We start from the raw sequence: 14,369 nt of genomic DNA on the forward strand, positions 1-14,369 counted from the left end.
TGTGTAAATGCTCGTGCTCATGCTGGCAGCTGATTTTATCGTAATTTACCGCAACGTACTACTAGTACTACTGGGGATCCGCGAATTTCCTATTTCAGTGCGTACTTGGATCTATATTTCCTATTCTGTAATATACGCTTCGTTTGAAGGGCTACATATCTGCATACTAGCACGCCTGAGGCAGTACTTTTCCACGATCTTGTTGTCGACTACTCTTCAGATGCTAAGTGAACTATATGCATGATGATCAATCGAAGTGCTAGGCAAGTAGTAATTCGTTGGCTTCGGGCTACCTGTGACGACCTGTCTAGATCGTCGATGCGTTTCCATCAGGATCGTATCACGGACCCGCTACATCGAGGCCATCCGTGTTTCAACACGTGTGATTACATCACAAACTAGTCACTATGCCGTCCGAAGGTTCAAGAACGAGAAACAGCCCGATTTACTACGGGAACCTTGTATTCAATTCATGGGAGCCTCATGCTTACGGGACTCTATTTCTGGACAGCATTCCACTATGTGTATATAAACAAAGGAAGCCGCCGTGCTAGCATTCCAACGCCAGATCAACCTGTTCCAGTCGAGGCAAAGCTGATATGACATCCATTGTTGCTGCCCTTCTGGCTGCTACCGCTGTCTGGGCATCTCCACCTATCAGCACGCGACAGAGTATTACGCCTCTGACAACATCCCAGATCGACCAATTCACTCCGTATACCTATTATGCCAGCGCAGGGTACTGCACGAACACGCAGACGCTCGCATGGGACTGTGGCAGTGAGTGGCCACATGCACCTACTCGACCGTGTTGTTGTCTGATGAGTCTGATGGATGATGTTTGAACAGCTAACTGTGATGCCAATCCGAAATTTAAACCGGTTGCCTCCGGAGGTAATGGTGACTCAGTTCAGTACTGTGAGTATTATTGTCCCAAACCTCGAGTTGAGATATTCTCTCGATGACCGAAACCAACAGGGTTCGTCGGATATGACCCAACTTTGAATACGGTGATCGTCTCTCACCAGGGCACCAACCCCTCGGAAATGTGAGTCACTTCTTCTGGCTCCCTGAAACTTTGTACTGATGTACGTTTTGCCAGTTTGCCTCTCGTCACGGATGCCGACTTCTTTTTGACTCCCTTGGATCCGATATTGTTCCGGGGTATCAGCTCGGATATTGAAGTCCACAGCGGCTTCGGGAATTCTCAGGCCAGGTGGGTGCTTAATTCTGCATGAATGGTTATACTAGCACTGAGTGATTCCACAAAGTACTGCCACTGATGTCCTTGCCGCCGTCGAATCTGCCATGTCCACCTACGGCACCACGTCGGTCACTATGGTCGGTCACTCTCTTGGTATGGTGCATTTCTCGTGCTGGATTTGGCCTCGTATTTATTAAATATTCACAGGTGCTGCTATCACACTGCTTGATTCTGTATATCTTCCCCTCTGGCTCCCTGCGGGAACGACTTTCAAGACCATTTGTTATGGCCTTCCTCGTGTACGATCCTCCCTGGGTTTTGTCACCGCTCAGCTAATTTTTTCTCAAATAGGTTGGGAATCAAGCATTTGCTGATTATGTAGACGCAAACCTCCATCTCACGCACATTAATAATGAAGAGGACCCAATACCCATTTGCCCCGGTATGTTTATGGGCTTTGTGCATCCTGCAGGCGAGGTGCACATCGAGGACTCGGGTGAATGGGCTGCTTGCCCCGGTTAGTTTGTATATCATTCGGTCTCATGGCTGGATGCTGAATAATTGGGCATCAGGGCAAGACAACCCAAGCACTCAGTGTATTGTTGGTGACGTCCCCGAGATCTGGGATGGTACGTATTTCATAGCCTGATTATTTGTATTGCTGATAGATTGTATAGGTGATGAGTCTGACCACGACGGGCCATACAATGGTATCTTGATGGGATGTTGATCTGGCCCGACTTCACCTGAAGATGTCTTCTATTTTGTATGCCGCATGCATTCTCGGTGTTGCACTTTTCTCTAATGTTCGGACTTCACAAGTTCATTGTGATGCAATATATTTATATGTATGTATATACGAGAGGCGAGCATCAACGTGGACGATCTATGCAGGGCAGACAGACCGGGAGACGCCGATGAGGAAACGGGAGTGCCAAATATAGAATTCGAACTCGAGGACGCAATGAACTCTCATATATTGCTCTAAGAGGCACTGAGCGTTGATGAGCTGAGTGCCAAGGGAGCAAGGAAATGTTCCAGATGCAATCACAGGTGGTGGAAAGTGCGACGGTGTCGCCGCAGACGGCGCGAAAGACTGCGTATGATCAGATGGAAAGACATACCGAGCGATGCTCTCGTTGTTATCAACCTTCGCGTCGGTCATGAAATCCATGCTGGACTGTCTATATAGTGGGTGGCGCTCAGGGTGGTGAAGTATCGTTGCACTCAGCATATTTGCTCATATCTTACAGACCATGATGCCATCCTCGTCAATGATGGACTTCCTCTACTCTTCCATTACTCTTGCCTGAGCCAGGTCAAGCAATTTAGCATGCGTTGCGGTGACGGAATGGGGTCGGTCATTTGGACCTTTGCCAGCAGTGATACCACAACGTGCAATCTTGTCAGGAAGGTTCGTAGGCTGAATTGAGCTGTTAAAGGCGAGAAGTCGATCAGTAAAACGTTTCGCACTTCCGTTTCCTAACAAAGCATCAAACAAAGAATGACTGCAGCTACGCCCAGATGGTATTGACATTGAACCTGTTGTTGTTTGCATCAACGTCGTAAATATCAACGATCATTGCAAACAACAATGAGCGATGTCACACCCACCCGATAGCACTGGCAGCGAATAGTGGAGTGATGTGGAGCTCAAGCGGGCACGCACCATGGGAGTCACGCGATTGCTTCCGCGGGATCGACTGTTCACTGGATCTGATGTGTAACCATGCAGTCAGCAGTTCGAGTCTCGACCAGAATGAAACGAGCTAATTCCGCACCGCGTCAAGAGCCTCCGAAAGCGCGCATGTACGTGTGCTACTACCCTCATTCGTACATTGTGGGCAGGGCTACAAACGAGCAAAGTGAGAGAATGAAGGACTGAGATCATGGGCGAAAGAGCGAAGCACTAACTAGCCCTGATCGAAAATCTGTCAAGGGGAGGTGAGCCAGCCTCACAGAAGTCCAAGGGATATTGATCCTAATCGGGTCCACAGGAGCAGTTATTTGCATTATGCGAGGCCCACCGTCACGATATTGACGCACCATGAGTCCGTGACGGTGAAAGGAAGTGGTGGGCAGGGAAAAGAACAGAACTTGACGAAGGATGCGTCGAGGATTCTACTGGAGGAAGAGCGGAAACAAGAGACGGTTCAAGTTGTGCCTCGCTACGTAATAGAGAGACCGTCGGAATTTTTTGAAAACACAGTGATATGTAGTCATCCGAGTCCTTGACAGCGTGACTACCTACTACAAAGAACGAGGGTGATGACGGTCCATCAGTGATTAATGCTACATTATAGCCGCATATCAAAGACTTCAGGGGACAATTTATCAGAGCTGATCAGGTTTCCAAGGTCTTTCCGAGTCATACGTTACACTGCAGGTACCTTATGGTTTGGCAGCCGAACAGTAACAGGTCACTTCGAACTTTGGTTCGGTTCTTGTGTGGTCCAGTCCACGGTCCAGGTGTTGGCTCGGCGTTAACTTCCTCCATCCATGAGTTAAGTTGTCATTAATTCTGTGCCACCTTTGCCGTATTCAAATAAGGTTTCTTTTTATTGACCAAGTTTACTTGGTATGTTGTTACTGGCATTTTCAACAAGTCTTCGCTTTGACGCGGCGCAGTGAACAATGTCGCAACTCATGCATCGGTTTCAACATTTTATTCTTGCAAGATTCAATCAAAAGCAGATCTGGACCTGGCTAGAGTATTCGAGACCTGGCCTAGAGCGCTCCAGAGCACTCTAGAATACCTTTCGGATGGAATTTCACTGGTTTCCCCGCTGTGTCACCTCATCGTACAACCCTTCAATACCGACTTTATCATGCGTTTCGCTTCGCTGGAATTATTTGGGGTTCACTTCGAGTTCAAGCCTCCAAAAACCGAACCTGACCATTCACAATGAACCATTCGCGATGGCTCTGGTTCGACTATTTTGTTGACAGTGAACCGGACCGCGGCAGTACTAGACATTATCATTCATACACTCGCCTCGTAATCGAATCAGTTACAACATCCGAAGACGACCGCTGATGGCAACTAATAGGCCTTAATCTTATGCACAGGCATTTTGCCGAGCGGGGCTGGAGGTCTTGATATCTGCTGTCAGTGAGGTAACGCACGTATCTTGTTTTCGGGAGCAGAAGTACTTCGGAAGGGTATTAAACAGGGTACCTACGACTTGTCTTCACCAGTCCATCCACGTTCAAATCTGCCCGCTCTTTCCATGGAGCATAAATCAATAATAATCGAACAGTACCTTCAGGATTACCCGGCTACGGTTGCCACATGGGTGGACTACCTTCCTTCTAAAATACGTCCTTACTTTTATCTTGCACGAGTCCACAGACCCTCTGGAATACTTTTACTGTTCTATCCATGCGGTAAGATCTTTGTGATGAAGGCATTTTTCATTCGTGATCTGAATGACTTCAGCATGGTCGGTCACCATGACCTGCTACGCACTCAGTGCGCCGATGGCGACAGCGTGGACCTATCTTGGATTTTTCCTTGTAGCCTCCCAAGTGTTCTGTGCTACTGGATGTATCATCGATGACATGTGGGACAAAGACATCGACGCTGCTACCTGTGAGTTTTCCTTAGTCAGTTACTCGGCAGCTCCTTGTAACATCTTCATATAAGCGCGAACACGCAGGCGACCCTTGGCTGCGGGTGATATCTCGATGTTCCAGGCATTTCTGTTCCTTATTTTGCATCTAACCTTTGGCATCTGGTTGTTTATGCAGTTGAATGACTATAGGTGTGTTGCTTCCCCTTTCTCGAATTATTATTTCACTGTCTATATCATCCCTCGCACCCCTCTTTAGCTTGGTTCTCGGACTCTCCTCCCTAGTCTTAATTATGTTGTATCCTACCATGAAGCGGGTAATCAACTGGCCACAAGCTGTGCTCGGTAAGTTACTACCAAACTGCACCACGGACTGCTAATATTTATTGAACAGGCATGTGCTTCAGCTGGGGATCATTTTTGGGAACCGCTTCTGTTGCTGGAACAGTCAACTGGTATGTATATATCCCCTTGTATATGGGGGGTGTATGCTGGACCATCGTGTATGATACTTGCTACGCCCGTCAAGTGAATCGATTTCTGCATCCTGTCCTCGCTGGCTAAACTAACCAAAACCAGGACAGAGATGAAGACATCATAAATGGCATCCACTCGACAGCAATTATTTTTGGGGACCAGGTCCGGCCTATTCTCATCATGTTCTCCTTGATTGTTTGTTCTTTGCTGTCGTATGCCGGGATCCTCAACGGAAATGGTGTCCCATTTTTCATTGGCGTGGCCCTTGGGGCATTTTATCTTGTCCGACTCTTCGCCAGGATCGACTTTGAAAACAAGGAGAGTTGCGATGCTTGTCTCATCAACAACACTTGGTTCGGCTTCTGGGTTTGGGCGGGAGCTATGGTAGATTATGTTGTGAAGATACAGTTGTAGATGCTGTCACAACATATGTACATGTTCTTCGTGCGCACTTCCTTTTATGTACTTCATCACTCATACACGTTATCTTTTCTCTCTGTCTCAACATTGTCTCAACAACTTTTTATTCTTCTTCCTTTGGAATCGTCTCCCCTCGATCTTTCAATCGATGATTGAATCTTTCCTTCCTCCATTTCTCTATTTGCTTGAGAGATGCTATCAGGAAGGCTATGCCTTTGGTGCCCGGAGCTCACGATAGTAATATTGCACACTTCCTTTCCCTCTTTTATATAATGTTTCCATCGTTTCACGCTCTTATCTTTCACTATCCGTGTCCATAGAATAACATCACTCAATGAATGGAAATGGACACAAAAAATGGGTGATGTCCTCGCACTCTCTTGAGATCCCAGTCGCTGTTGTGGACGCTCACTCTGCGCCACAGACGTGCATGTCCGTACAACGCCAGAATAGACAAACGACTGTGTCAGACGCGGGAGTGATAGGTTTATCTACCAAGACAAGATACAACGAATTAGCACTCACGATGATTTGTATCATTTCCAATTTCAGATCTAACTAATTAGCAGAATGGGTTGCAGGAGAGCGCTCTCCTGCAACTCACGTTCGTGTCATGATCACGTGCCTTATGATTTTCCTTTTTGAACTCTGGAGTCTGGATTGTCTACTACTACTAGTACCATCGATCCAAAATGACATCCATCGTCAAATTATTTGTCGTATCCCCAGACACCCGGTCCGAGCGTCGTTTTGACCTCCACGTTACCATCGAGCAGCTCAAGGTTGTGTAGTCCATCTACCATGACACGTCTTGCAGGACACTGAATGACCACCCCGCATATCATCGCGATTCGTACACACCATATAATAATCAGGCAAAACTAGAGCTCATCACTGGCATCCCCGTTCAGAATCAGAACATATCGCTGCACAATGGCGATGACGATTCGCAGGTCGTCGCGCAGCTGGATGATGATGCTAAGCCACTTGGATACTACGGTGTTCGGGATTTCCAGACGATCAAGGTATTTTCCGTTCAAATTTCTATAAAGCGATCGTTTATGCATAAGGCGACGTTTGTTACAGGTCGTAGATACAAATCCTTCGACGTCATTTACGGGTCAGCTCTCCGATGTATCGCAAGTAGAGAAGTTTGAGCTCAGTGACGATGCATACGCACAACGAACCGGTGATCAATCATTCATTCCTTATTCGTTACCATTCAACTCTGATTCTCTTTATTCTGAAGACTCCGTGTTGGCTTACAAGCAAAGACATAAAGTAGGGCGCTTTGCGCCTTCTTCAACAGAACCTACTCCTGAACCTGTGGTCAACATCCCCATCGGATCACGCTGCGAAGTGGAATCAACAGAACCGGGGTTGAATAAACGCGGTGTAGTTCGGTTTGTTGGTCAGACTGAGTTTGCTGCTGGGCTTTGGGTCGGTGTCGAGTATGATGAACCGATGGGCAAGAATGATGGGTCGTGAGTTAAAACCCTCGTACTATTTGTCGATGCTTATTTGGGTATCTAGCCTAAAAGGAGTGCAGTATTTCACATGTCGCCCGAACTACGGGGTGTTCGTGCGCCCTGCAAAAGTCACAGTCGGCGACTTCCCTGTGGAAGAGATCGACTTCGATGACGAAGAAATTTGATGGGGTGTTGGCGGTACTCATTGGGATATATCCACCGAGGATTCACAGTTATCAGAGACTCATGATTAGGCCCTCAAGGCGTATCGAGACCTTCACCCTACTCAAATGCTTCAGACCGGCCAGCCTTGACAGCAGTACGGACTGACCCTAGTTCGTGGGACTCTATTTACTCTAACAATACAATCGTTGTTCAACGTAGCTAGCGGTCATTACGTCGGTGAAACCCGATATTGTCTATCCATCTTAATCAACGATACTGAGTTCCCTCAAGCGCGTCTTTGCAAACTCATCCTTATAAGTGTTCCATATCCTGTATTAAACACAACTAAGCTCGATACAGACGACGAAGGGGGCATGAAATACCCACCTGGTCAATTCCTCGATATACATCCGTTGCACTCTTTCGATCTCCTCCAACGACGGTTTTTCGCAGCGTTGAACATGGATCGGCCGGCCGACTATTCAGAAGTGAGAAACCTGGTAAACTATCAGGTAAGAAATAGCACTCACTGACAGACACAATCCGTCGTCGGTACGGCATCAAACCCAAGTTATCTGCAGCAGAGATAATTTGAGGAAAGGTCACCAGTCGAGTAAGTTTAAGACTCACAATTCAGCATACCACGCCCATGAAAAAGCGGAAGGGTAAACCCAAACATGTTCTGGAATTTCTTCTGCAAAACATATATGGTAGTGCCCTTCTCGTTCGGCATTTGATTATATATCTGACGAATAAACGCTGTCGACGGTGCACAGTAGCGAAAGAGTGCATCACTCACATCATTCTCGCCAAATGAAAACACAGGCACAAGGTCTGCCCTGAAGGAATGTTTCGATTTCATTTTTCATAAAGCCTTGTATCAGCTCACCCATGCTGGATCGCGACCTTGATGAAACCTAATCTACAGTACACTTGTTAGGCGCAGCTCGTATTGATCCGGTAACGAGGCTTACCTGCGCTTCAATGTTAGATCGGCCGTACCAGGTCTTGCGCTCAAGCTCTCAGCAGCGCCTCCGACTACGATAGTGATTGCCTGACCTGGGCCGCTGGAAAGAATGTTGGAGCAAGATTCTCGTGAGACACTGCTGATCCCAAGAGACATGATAACCTCGCGATATAAAGGAATGTAGAAGTTATTAGTGAGCGTGAGTAAGTGTGGCTTGATGCCGGGAAAAGCTTTGGAAAACCCGGTGGCTGATAGAAGATATTTGAGATATTGGTGTTGTGGGTAAAGAGAAACTCGCCTTCAGTGGCGAAGGTGGCGAGTGCGCCCCTGGTGTATTGGTAAGAAGCGCGCAAGTACACAGAAGAGAATCACATTTACATTCCAATTATGCCTGTTTAAATGGCAAAATGAGCGATGTTGAAAACGAAAGGGAAACAAGACTACCATGAGGATGGTACCCAAACACGTAGGGGCGATCGGCGGGTAGGTCGCACTCCTGCATTGAGCATATGGTTGAATATTCGGGCGCAAATTAGCTCAAATCACTGCCATACCTTCAGGAGCCTAGATGGTGACGTAAACGGGTGTATCCATGACACACACGAAGAACCACACTTACGACGCGGGGTAATAGTCTGCAAAATACTGCCAGATCTTCAGGGACCGGAACCATGGAGCGAGTCTGTTTCCGTATGCTGGGCTCTTATCTACGCAGAAAATCCATATGAGGTACATGACCAAGAACGGCCATAGTGCTGGTACGGAGCTTGGGTGCGTCCATTTCAGCGAGTTTAAGGGATATTGGAGAATCGCAGCACGCACCAGAGCATCAAGAACGCAAAGCAGGACATGACTAACAACACCGACCACACCGCAACGACCATTGTCTGCAGTCTCCTCTTCCGCGGTATCTTGGTTGGCACAAAGCTGTATTGGGGAGAGATACGGCGATTCAAGTCATGGAATAACATAATACAATCAGCCAGCAACGTCAACAAACTAGTATCTGATACGCACTCGATGCTAACATGAAGGGCAGCTACAGGACGCAATGGTGTACCAGTCAACTTCGTCAATCGCCCTCTGAGAGAAGATGCGGAAATAGTTCTCGAGAAGGCTGTCAGATCATGGCCTTTGTCCATCCCGGCTAGTCCAAGACTTATTGGGCTCGGTGTTCAGCAGGCGACTAAATCTGCGTCTTGGGCTCTTGTTAGATGTGTTGTTCACGTGACTGGATTTACCTTGTTTGGTTTCTTCAAGTGGTGGTTTGCCAGTAGACTCATCAGACTGTCAACTATGCTATAGTATCAATCAATTAGACACCCAACAGCCAACCGCTCAACGTTCAATGGCGAGTCGTTAGGTCAGAAGGTGAGTTTTCTAGGCCTGAACAACGTGTCAAGTGACAAGCAATCAACTTGAATTGCGTCAAAATAATTTCACGTCTATTCTAGTGTATGCATGCATCTAATGCCATATTGACGATGACAAGACACCGTATTTTGAAGCTTGAATCACCGTGCTCCAAGCCTTCAACAATGCCGAGTTGACCAGCCGCTCTGGCGTGCTCATAAGCCACGTCATATTTACATCCTCCTGTCGTTCGATAAGTTGCAACTATCAAAGCTGTTGACCTGGATATGCAGACGATAAAGGGAGGCTACGGTGGACATCCAGAGTTTGTCGTGACACTAGGCTGTCTGCGCCTATGACTCGGAGTTTCTGCTACAGACACTAGCAGCGAGGATTTTCACTAGTCACTCAGCGTTGGCGCCGCCTTGCATATTTTGGCCATAGAGTTTAGACTCCGCTCATGATGAATAATACCCCTATTTGTGTCAAAATTTTAACTCAACCTTTTATCCACAGCGTCACTTCATTGCGTCGTCCATCCAACTAAGTTCGGTCAGAAATTTCCAGCGAACAAAACCAACATTGTAAATGTCTAGTTGTAGGTGGTGTCTCGTTAATTCAACATTCAATCGCTTCTGATGCAGTCACAACCAATCGTATGTCTATTCTGATATATTTGATACCATAATATTGACGATAACTAGACGCCAGACATTAAAACTCAACACTCCAATGACTTTGGCGCTGTCAACGCTAATGGCCAACGCCTCGTCGACAAGCAGGACAAGTTCATCCACTTCGTGAGCTTACACGAGGAACTTGGTCCGGCTGTCTCTCGTTTACCAGTCGAACTCTTATCCGAAATTTTCATTCACACACTTGCACAATTCGATGAATTATTGCCCCCATCAAAGCTACGATCTCCTATGCTGCTGACAAGGATATGCCGAAGGTGGAGGGAAGTTGCTGTAGGCACGCCAGGTTTATGGTGCAGATTGTTTAGTGGGTTTACAAGTACCCACCGCATGCAGCAGGAAGCCTTCTGCTACGACACATGGCTCAAGCGATCGCAAGGACTTCCACTATTGTTGGCAGTCACACGTTTCCCAGATCTCTTGCTCTTGACTGGTCTTCTTGAGCCTTACATGAATCAAATATCGTCTCTTCATATCGTTTGCTATTTCGTCACACGCAAACTTTTGTTAAACGACCTCCCAGCACTTCAAGTGCTTACCATGGATGGGTACATCGATTTCTATAGATTTAAGAGCAACACTATCGCAGAATCTATCTTAAAGCACTCATTCACCCTACGCAGTCTCAAAATCAGTGCACAAGCATTCTACTTCGTTGACGTCGACCCCTTCAAGAATACCAGATGGCCACACCTTACACATGTCGAGATCACTGTTCTCCACCAGAACATATTCCTCGCATTACTACAGCAGGCTCCCAACCTCTCTTCAGCCAAAATCATGATATTTTCAAGCTATAACATGCCCCCTGGACCTACATTACCGGCAGAGCCATTCACGCACGAGAACCTTCAATTCTTGGACATTGAATGTAATACATCGGTCACATTACTCCCCGATATACTCAATGCCTTGTCACTCTCCAATTTACGCCACTTTAGAGCTGCCTTTGCATGGACGCAGTGGCCTCACGAGGAGTTTGAAGCATTTTTAGTACGGTCAGAGTGTCCTCTGGAGTACCTGGAATTTGGTGATGGAAAGAGGACAATGCCAAAATTAATCGAGCGGAGAGCAGAATATTTTGCTCTCATTCCTTCTCTTGTGGTGCATTACACGAGGCCTTCATGATTTCTTGGACCGTGTCGCGATTAGAGAAGTTGCAGCAGATGAACAAAGCTCCGCGCAGAACAGTTCCATAACTTCCCATATGCCTAGGGTATCCATTGTGCTAGCCCACCCTAACTACCTTTGCCTTTCCACACGACGAGAGACACGTAAATTTCTCGACATAAGTGTAGGTATTCTTATGAGTTCCAAAACGAAATTGCTCTCTTGTATATAGCGACAATACAATTCATCCATTACATTGATATTACTACAATCTCAGGATGAATTATCTAAGTAAGCTCCCGACATAAGGGACCTACCTATTTTGTAGTGGTTGCCGGTGCAACTGTTGTACTTACAGAAGAACTGCCTGTATTAGTGGTGCTCGCGGCCGAAGCGCTAGAGCGGAAGTTGGCGATTGCTGAAGCGATTGCAGCCGCGTTCAATTGACTGGGGGTTGCAGATGACGAGGAGGGGGAGGAGGAAGAAGTAGGAGAGGAAGATGATAAAGATGACGACGGAGAAGATGAAGTGATGGAGGCAGATGGCGATGAAACTGCAATCGGGACGAACTCGATTTCTAGTGAACCCCTCACGGGCTGCGAGGGCGATGTCGCTTGACTGGTAGTCACCGAGCTCATAGGGACTGCTTGAGAAGATGACGACCCTGAGACTGAAGCAACGATAGCGGCGTGGACAGATGGAGAGGGCGGCATCGATGACGATGTTGATTGTGTGCTAGTCGCCGAGTTCGGGGAGGTCGCCTGAGAAGATGACGATCCTGGGCTTGAGGCGACAATGGCAGCATGGACAGAAGGAGAGGGTGGTATCGATGATGATGTTACTTGGATGGGGGTGGAGCCCATGGAAGTTGCTTGTGAAGAAGACGACCCTGTGCTTGAAGCTGCTGCTGCAGCGTGGACAGCAGGAGAGGGCGTTGATGTCGATGTCGAACTGCATGCTGGTATTGACGAGGATGACGAAGGTGTCATGCTAAGTGCAGCGACAGCGGCGATAGGGCCTTCAGAAGCGGATGACGAATATGAAGATGGGATTGCAGTGGTGGTATAGACAACCGTCGTGGTGATCGTCGTCGTTGCCACGTCATCCGTGCTCGAGTCAGCAGCATTGGTAGAAGGCAGAGGGGCAGAGACCGCAGCATTGGAAGGTCGGAACACGAGAGTCACGTTCTGTGCTTCCGGTGCAATCGATGAATTGGTGGGCTGAGGTGCAGACGTGGAGCTGGTGGTAGACCCGGCAGATGACATAGTGTTGGAGCCAGTAGGAAAAGAAGTTGTAGTATCCCGTTCAACAAACATCGCATGCGAGGAAGTGCTGCCTTCGCTGTTCGTCCACAACGGCTTGATGACACCAGTAGAGGGATTATACTCGAAAATCTGGCTCTTGTGTGAATCCGCGGCCAATAAGGTGTAATCGACGATAGGCGCTACTCCGTTGGCATATGAGTAATCCAGGTTTTTGACGTCATTTTCGGATTGCGACGGGCGGCACATCTCCATTATCATTGGTTCAGGCCCAGATGGGTTTGGGTCAAAAGTCGCGCAGTAAAGGGAATCGAAGATATCGGTTTGAACCATGACGTGCTTCGTTGTATTTGCTATGAAGATAATTTAGTTCGGTAATAAAACGAATGCAGGATAAATACCAGGGTCGTTGAATGAGCTGTCATTAGCGTCGACCAAGTAGAACTGCGTCCCGTTGGTGCTTGACGCATTGAGAGGAATTGAACCATTACTAGCGTGACTACTGGTCGAGTTGGTCGACGTAGTGTTGGTAGAGTTATACATCGAAGAATCGAGAGCAAGAGATGCGAGGTGCCGGCCTTGATCTCCGCTCTGGAAGTGCGGTTATAAGAACGTACAAGTGAGGGGAGAAGAACTCCATACCACAATATCAATGATTCCGGAAACAGGATCAGATATACCGCGACGGCCCAGCCTTCGTTTTAAAGGGCGCTTGGAGGCTGCTCCCCTGGAGACTAGATAGTTATTTCCATCTGCACCATGGACGAGAGCAGACGAGCGACGAGAGAGAGGAGTAGGACGACGTGAGGATGCATCACGCAGCAAGAAGGGCGGATGAACATCATCACCATGAACATGAGCGAAACTATGATCCAGAATTCCGGCCAGCGGGTTCAATGGGTCGGAATCTGAAAACCTGAAGAACCTCTACGGTATTGGTAGGCGTCAGAAGACGTCAGAAAAAGACAAGCTAACTTACCGAGTTGGGAGTATCGATGATCGACTTTCCTTTGTCCTCGGAGAGTTCGTGGGGACCATGTCCAGTAGTCAGCCTCGGAAGTGAAAAGATAGTGCGGGGCTTATCAGCCTCATGCGCAGTAGCGATCCGGTTGCCGCTGGGATGGCTTGCAATATACGCAGCGTCGGCAGGGGGTGGAAGCACAATAGCGATGATCGTACAGATGCTTGTGAAAGCAACAAACTGAGATGTGAAGCGCATGATGAAAATAGCGTACAAGGAGAGGATGCGGTCCGGCGCAGCGTTAAAAGAAACAAAAATGGTAGTACGATGCCTATCGCAAGTCTGTCGTGCAACAAATCACCAGGATCTGTGCGATATGAGAATGAGATGAAAAATATACATATTTCGGAAACATCGAGACTTTATACCCTGCAGGAAAATAGACATATGTGAAACACTGGACGTCACCCACCACGCAGGAAAGGCGTATGTTAAACCAGTCTGAATTGAGATCGTGTAACGACTCGCAATGGGAGCTGTTAGTCATGTTTACAATGTCACTGGCAATGGCACGTCTAGAACCGTCTCAACATGCATTCTGGATGATCAGGACTTCTATACACCGCTCATATCATTAATGTCATCAGTTTCAAGTTAGGATGGAGCGACGTACGTGTCACAAAACTATGCATTGACTTGAAAATTATATTTGCA

At 47.5% G+C, this 14,369-nt stretch overlaps 6 protein-coding genes across 6 annotated transcripts; 4 read left to right on the forward strand and 2 right to left on the reverse strand.

Moving 5' to 3' along the window:
* The first annotated feature begins 250 nt into the window (after nucleotides 1-250).
* On the forward strand, nucleotides 251-2,040 carry EDB93DRAFT_569312 (Alpha/Beta hydrolase protein). The gene is made up of 11 exons (XM_041456744.1): nucleotides 251-263; nucleotides 312-780; nucleotides 850-918; nucleotides 979-1,048; nucleotides 1,103-1,216; nucleotides 1,272-1,357; nucleotides 1,412-1,503; nucleotides 1,556-1,721; nucleotides 1,777-1,833; nucleotides 1,882-1,970; nucleotides 2,027-2,040. The coding sequence occupies exons 2-10, from the start codon at nucleotides 600-602 to the stop codon at nucleotides 1,932-1,934; spliced, it is 888 nt and encodes a 295-aa protein (XP_041306254.1). The 5' UTR covers nucleotides 251-263; nucleotides 312-599; the 3' UTR covers nucleotides 1,935-1,970; nucleotides 2,027-2,040.
* Nucleotides 2,041-4,318: 2,278 nt separating this feature from the next.
* EDB93DRAFT_569316 (4-hydroxybenzoate polyprenyl transferase) lies at nucleotides 4,319-5,837 on the forward strand. The gene is made up of 6 exons (XM_041456745.1): nucleotides 4,319-4,591; nucleotides 4,644-4,796; nucleotides 4,851-4,968; nucleotides 5,036-5,121; nucleotides 5,171-5,304; nucleotides 5,356-5,837. The coding sequence occupies exons 1-6, from the start codon at nucleotides 4,435-4,437 to the stop codon at nucleotides 5,665-5,667; spliced, it is 960 nt and encodes a 319-aa protein (XP_041306255.1). The 5' UTR covers nucleotides 4,319-4,434; the 3' UTR covers nucleotides 5,668-5,837.
* Nucleotides 5,838-6,321: 484 nt separating this feature from the next.
* On the forward strand, nucleotides 6,322-7,457 carry EDB93DRAFT_569618 (CAP Gly-rich domain-containing protein). The gene is made up of 5 exons (XM_041456746.1): nucleotides 6,322-6,455; nucleotides 6,549-6,698; nucleotides 6,760-6,862; nucleotides 6,923-7,157; nucleotides 7,207-7,457. Exons 1-5 carry the CDS (start codon nucleotides 6,366-6,368, stop codon nucleotides 7,325-7,327), a joined length of 699 nt encoding a protein of 232 aa, XP_041306256.1. The 5' UTR covers nucleotides 6,322-6,365; the 3' UTR covers nucleotides 7,328-7,457.
* EDB93DRAFT_1228651 (diacylglycerol acyltransferase-domain-containing protein) lies at nucleotides 7,298-9,416 on the reverse strand (the record flags this gene model as incomplete). The annotated part of the gene is made up of 12 exons (XM_041451256.1): nucleotides 7,298-7,637; nucleotides 7,695-7,785; nucleotides 7,838-7,882; nucleotides 7,938-8,052; nucleotides 8,107-8,146; nucleotides 8,197-8,229; nucleotides 8,282-8,567; nucleotides 8,716-8,770; nucleotides 8,829-8,838; nucleotides 8,894-9,040; nucleotides 9,097-9,201; nucleotides 9,292-9,416. 12 exons carry the CDS (start codon nucleotides 9,414-9,416, stop codon nucleotides 7,571-7,573), a joined length of 1,119 nt encoding a protein of 372 aa, XP_041306257.1. The 3' UTR covers nucleotides 7,298-7,570.
* Nucleotides 9,417-10,128: 712 nt separating this feature from the next.
* Nucleotides 10,129-11,600, forward strand: EDB93DRAFT_569683 (uncharacterized protein). Its single transcript, XM_041456748.1, has 2 exons — nucleotides 10,129-10,283; nucleotides 10,332-11,600. Exons 1-2 carry the CDS (start codon nucleotides 10,266-10,268, stop codon nucleotides 11,448-11,450), a joined length of 1,137 nt encoding a protein of 378 aa, XP_041306258.1. The 5' UTR covers nucleotides 10,129-10,265; the 3' UTR covers nucleotides 11,451-11,600.
* On the reverse strand, nucleotides 11,600-14,028 carry EDB93DRAFT_569679 (uncharacterized protein). Its single transcript, XM_041456747.1, has 4 exons — nucleotides 13,674-14,028; nucleotides 13,337-13,621; nucleotides 13,096-13,285; nucleotides 11,600-13,047 (listed from the first exon to the last, which is right to left on the reverse strand). The coding sequence occupies exons 1-4, from the start codon at nucleotides 13,911-13,913 to the stop codon at nucleotides 11,750-11,752; spliced, it is 2,013 nt and encodes a 670-aa protein (XP_041306259.1). The 5' UTR covers nucleotides 13,914-14,028; the 3' UTR covers nucleotides 11,600-11,749.
* Between the last annotated feature and the right edge of the window lie 341 nt (nucleotides 14,029-14,369).

This window comes from Suillus bovinus (genome assembly GCF_016758785.1).
Source record: "Suillus bovinus strain UH-Sbo-P2 chromosome Unknown EDB93scaffold_40, whole genome shotgun sequence".
In the NCBI taxonomy this organism is placed as follows: Eukaryota; Fungi; Basidiomycota; class Agaricomycetes; order Boletales; family Suillaceae; genus Suillus; species Suillus bovinus.

Bases quoted from the DNA above. Each gene is read 5' to 3' on its own strand.
- EDB93DRAFT_569316 (XM_041456745.1), top strand. From the start codon at position 4,435: ATGGAGCATAAATCAATAATAATCGAACAGTACCTTCAGGATTACCCG. The intron at 5,122-5,170 runs GTAAGTTACTAC...TTTATTGAACAG, and splicing joins CTGGCCACAAGCTGTGCTCG to GCATGTGCTTCAGCTGGGGA. The intron at 5,305-5,355 runs GTGAATCGATTT...AACCAAAACCAG, and splicing joins ATACTTGCTACGCCCGTCAA to GACAGAGATGAAGACATCAT.
- EDB93DRAFT_569679 (XM_041456747.1), bottom strand. From the start codon at position 13,913: ATGCGCTTCACATCTCAGTTTGTTGCTTTCACAAGCATCTGTACGATC. The intron at 13,622-13,673 runs GTAAGTTAGCTT...CCAATACCGTAG, and splicing joins TCATCGATACTCCCAACTCG to AGGTTCTTCAGGTTTTCAGA. The intron at 13,286-13,336 runs GTATGGAGTTCT...CCGCACTTCCAG, and splicing joins CCGGAATCATTGATATTGTG to AGCGGAGATCAAGGCCGGCA.
- EDB93DRAFT_569312 (XM_041456744.1), top strand. From the start codon at position 600: ATGACATCCATTGTTGCTGCCCTTCTGGCTGCTACCGCTGTCTGGGCA. The intron at 1,049-1,102 runs GTGAGTCACTTC...ACGTTTTGCCAG, and splicing joins GGCACCAACCCCTCGGAAAT to TTTGCCTCTCGTCACGGATG. The intron at 1,722-1,776 runs GTTAGTTTGTAT...ATTGGGCATCAG, and splicing joins TGAATGGGCTGCTTGCCCCG to GGCAAGACAACCCAAGCACT.
- EDB93DRAFT_569618 (XM_041456746.1), top strand. From the start codon at position 6,366: ATGACATCCATCGTCAAATTATTTGTCGTATCCCCAGACACCCGGTCC. The intron at 6,863-6,922 runs GTGATCAATCAT...TTTATTCTGAAG, and splicing joins TGCATACGCACAACGAACCG to ACTCCGTGTTGGCTTACAAG. The intron at 7,158-7,206 runs GTGAGTTAAAAC...TTGGGTATCTAG, and splicing joins ATGGGCAAGAATGATGGGTC to CCTAAAAGGAGTGCAGTATT.